This window comes from Hylobates moloch, unplaced genomic scaffold, assembly GCF_009828535.3.
Source record: "Hylobates moloch isolate HMO894 unplaced genomic scaffold, HMol_V3 SCAFFOLD_4184, whole genome shotgun sequence".
In the NCBI taxonomy this organism is placed as follows: domain Eukaryota; kingdom Metazoa; phylum Chordata; class Mammalia; order Primates; family Hylobatidae; genus Hylobates; species Hylobates moloch.
Window position 1 is genome coordinate 1 of NW_026656459.1, and position 3,578 is coordinate 3,578.

A 3,578-nucleotide genomic window follows, 5' to 3' on the forward strand; every position below is an offset into this window, starting at 1 on the left:
AGTTTACTCAAACTAGTATGTGAACTTAGCAAGGTTGCAGGATACAGTATTAATATACATAAATCAAGTATATTTATATTAGCAATGGACAATTGGAAAATGAAGTAAAAATACATTTCTATTTTCAATATCATTAAATTCTTAAGGATAAAGAGAGAGGTTTGCATAGGTTCAGTGGAGACATGATAGAGGAAGGGGTTAGTTTAACCGGGGGGAGAAGTGACCTGGAAGGATTTCACACATAATAGTAGGTGTGCTGTGTCTTGAAAGACAAGAAACTCCAAACAATCAAAGGGATAATAGTCATTCCAGGTAAAAGGACAAAAGCAAACATTTCTAGGCCCTAGGTGTTCCACCGTGCCTAGACGGTGATGGGTTTTAAATAGTCCAGGCACAGTGGCTCATGCCTGTAATCCCAGCACTTTGGGAGGCCAAAGCAGGCGGATCACCTGAGGTCAGGAGTTTGAAACCAGCCTGGCCAACATGGTGAAACCCCATCTCTACAGAAATAAATGCAGAATATTAAATAAAATACAGAAATTAGTCTGGTGTGGTGGCGTACATCTGTAATCCCAGCTACTTGGGAGGCTGAGGCAGGAGAATCACTTGAACCCAGGAGGCAGAGTTTGCAGTGAGCTGAGATTGTACCACTGCACTCCAGCCTAGGCTAACAGAGAGAGACTCTGTCTCAAGAATGAATGAATGAATGAATGAATAATAAATGGGAGAGACTGTGTTGCATTTTAGCAGCTGGCTACAGGAGAGGAGTTGAGTTCAGACCTTTGATGGCCTTTCAGCTATTTATGTTCCGTTCTAGCCATTGAGAGCCAAGCCACCAAAGGTGGTGATACTATATGACTGCTTCCTAAGAATGAGGCATTAGGTTTCACCAAGCAATCCCTGTTCCAGGATGAGGGAATCCCTATTCTAGGATGCCAACTTCTCACTTGACCCACTCAGAATTCTGTATTTTGCTTTGATGCTGTTGACAGTGTTGACCATCTATTAAGAGAAATAGCATGGTAGCTGTGATAGCAGCAATAGTATTGCTAGCCTCAGTGGCAATAGTATCCAAGTAAGTGAGAAGACACCTGGAAGGTACAGCAATATTTTTCCAGGCTCATGGTACAGAGGTTGATTACAATACCTCCGTACTGTATCATTAGGCTTTGTGAATAGCCTGATCAATTTGCCAAGGAATGGAAGTGGAGATCGGAAGTTTTCATTAATTTACTTACTTAGGGCTCAGACTTACACTATTGGTTTTATTACCCTTGTTATATTACTTTCATATCTGTTTCTAGGCTGATTACATATTGAATCAAGTTGTACATTCCTAGGCCCTCACAGGGAAAGAAGGAGACAGATCTGTGTTTGAATGTCTGTCTCTGCTACTTAGCTGAATAATCTTAAGGTAGCTAACCTAACCCCTCTGAACTCTAGTTTCCCCATCTGTATGATGGATTGATAATGCCTACCTTATCAGGTCATTGTGAAAATTAAAGATATGTGAAAATACTCAGCATGTTCTTAGCACATAGATTCCCTTACATTTGCTTCACTTCTTATTTAGCTTTTGTTGTAGGTTATCCTGTATATTTGACCTTCCAAACAAAGGTTGCTTTTGACTTTGTGACTTAAGGTTGGAATATCTCCTACTATTCCCCTGTCCTCCTTGGACCAGGGAAAAAAAAAAAATCCCGCTATGATCCTAGTCATGTGCATGTGGCCTTTGGAGAATTTAAGAAGGTATAGAAATTGACAGCTTTGGCAATACTATTGCTTATGTTATACAAGATGTGTAACTTATCAGTGAGGTGAAATGATAAAGTAATGCTTATCCTTAAAGGCTAAGACTTAAGTCATCTCAGATAAAGCTAATACTCCCATCTTGACCTCTTCTCTTCACACAATCCTTCAACAGGACTTCATTGACTTAACTAGAGAGACCAGACCAAGGACAAAAGATCGCAGTGGACTGTGTGTGATTGACCTAACAAGAGCTGAGGAAGAAAATAGACCTATTGCCACTCTTGACTTAACTTTAGAACCTGTCACTCCTTCCCAGAAGGAGCCAACCAGTCTTCAGACATGGGCCAGCCTCTCTGGCAAAGCGGTGATGGAAGGGCAGGTGGACAGAAGCTCTCAGCCTACAGCACGGAGAATCATTAACAGTGATCCTGTAGATTTGGACCTAGTGGAAGAAAACACCTTTGTAGGTCCCCCACCCGCTACATCCATCAGTGGAGGCTCCGTTTATCCCACAGAGCCTAATTGTAGCTCAGCCACATTCACAGGTAACCTCAGCTTCTTGGCAAGCCTACAGCTGTCTTCAGATGTTAGCTCCCTCTCCCCAACAAGCAATAATAGTAGCAGCAGCAGCAGCAGCAACAATCAAAAAGCACCCTTGCCGTGCCCACAGCAAGATGTGTCTCGCCCACCACAAGCCTTGCCGTGCCCACTGAGAGCCTCACCTTGTCCACCGCGAGCCTCCTCATGCCCACCACGAGCCTTGTCATGCCCATCACAAACCATGCAGTGCCAACTACCAGCTCTAACTCACCCACTGCAAGAAGTGCCATGCCCTCGGCAGAATATCCCAAGCCCACCTCAAGACTCGTTATGGCATCCTCAACACTCACCAAGCCCACCTCAAGACTCTCTGGGCCTACCTCAAGATGTACCAGGCCCGCCTCAAAACATATTACATCCACAAGATGTGGCATACCTGCAAGACATGCCACAGTCACCAGGAGATGTGCCACGGTCACCAGGAACCATGCCACCATCACCAGATGTGCCACAGTCACCAAGTGATGTTTCACCGTCACCAGATGCATCACAGTCACCAGGGGACATGCCACACTTACCGAGAGATGTGTTACGTTCACCTGGAGACATGCCACACTCATCAGGGGACGTGACACACTCACCTAGAGACATCCCTCACTTACCAGGAGACAGGCCTGACTTTACCCAGAATGATGTACAGAACCGTGACATGCCTATGGATATCTCAGCTCTGTCCTCTCCAAGCTGCCCTCCCAGCCCACAGTCTGAAACTCCCTTAGAGAAAGTTCCTTGGCTCTCTGTCATGGAAACCCCAGCCAGAAAAGAAATATCACTGTCAGAGCCTGCCAAACCCGGGTCTGCCCATGGACAAGCACAAACACCACAAGGTGGGTTGTACAACAGACCATGCCTGCATAGACTGAAGTACTTCTTACGACCTCCGGTTCATCACCTCTTCTTTCAGACACTAATACCGGATAAAGACACAAGAGAGGTGAGCTAACATCTTCCCTCAGGGATTAGGTATCCCTTCCCTAGGCCTAGGAGAAGGTCAGTGTGACTGGAGTCCATGCATGAGAGGACAGGTCAAGCACAAATGAAATTTCTTATCTTTCCTCCGCTTGTGAAGACCCATTCAGTGTAGAGGCCCAGATCTGGGTTCAAATTTTAGCCCCACACTTGAAAACTGTTACTTTACTGTTTTTTTTGGGTTTTTTTGAGACCGAGTCTTGCTGTCTCCCAGGCTAGAGTGCAGTGGCACAATCTTGGCTCACTGCAACCTCCGC

At 45.2% G+C, this 3,578-nt stretch overlaps 1 protein-coding gene across 1 annotated transcript; it reads left to right on the forward strand.

The window, feature by feature from the left end:
* Positions 1-1,871: 1,871 nt before the first annotated feature.
* LOC116465274 (SUMO-interacting motif-containing protein 1-like) lies at positions 1,872-3,286 on the forward strand (the record flags this gene model as incomplete). The annotated part of the gene is made up of 1 exon (XM_032148408.1): positions 1,872-3,286. A coding segment is annotated over one exon (1,415 nt), but the record flags the coding sequence as incomplete, so codon positions are not given.
* Between the last annotated feature and the right edge of the window lie 292 nt (positions 3,287-3,578).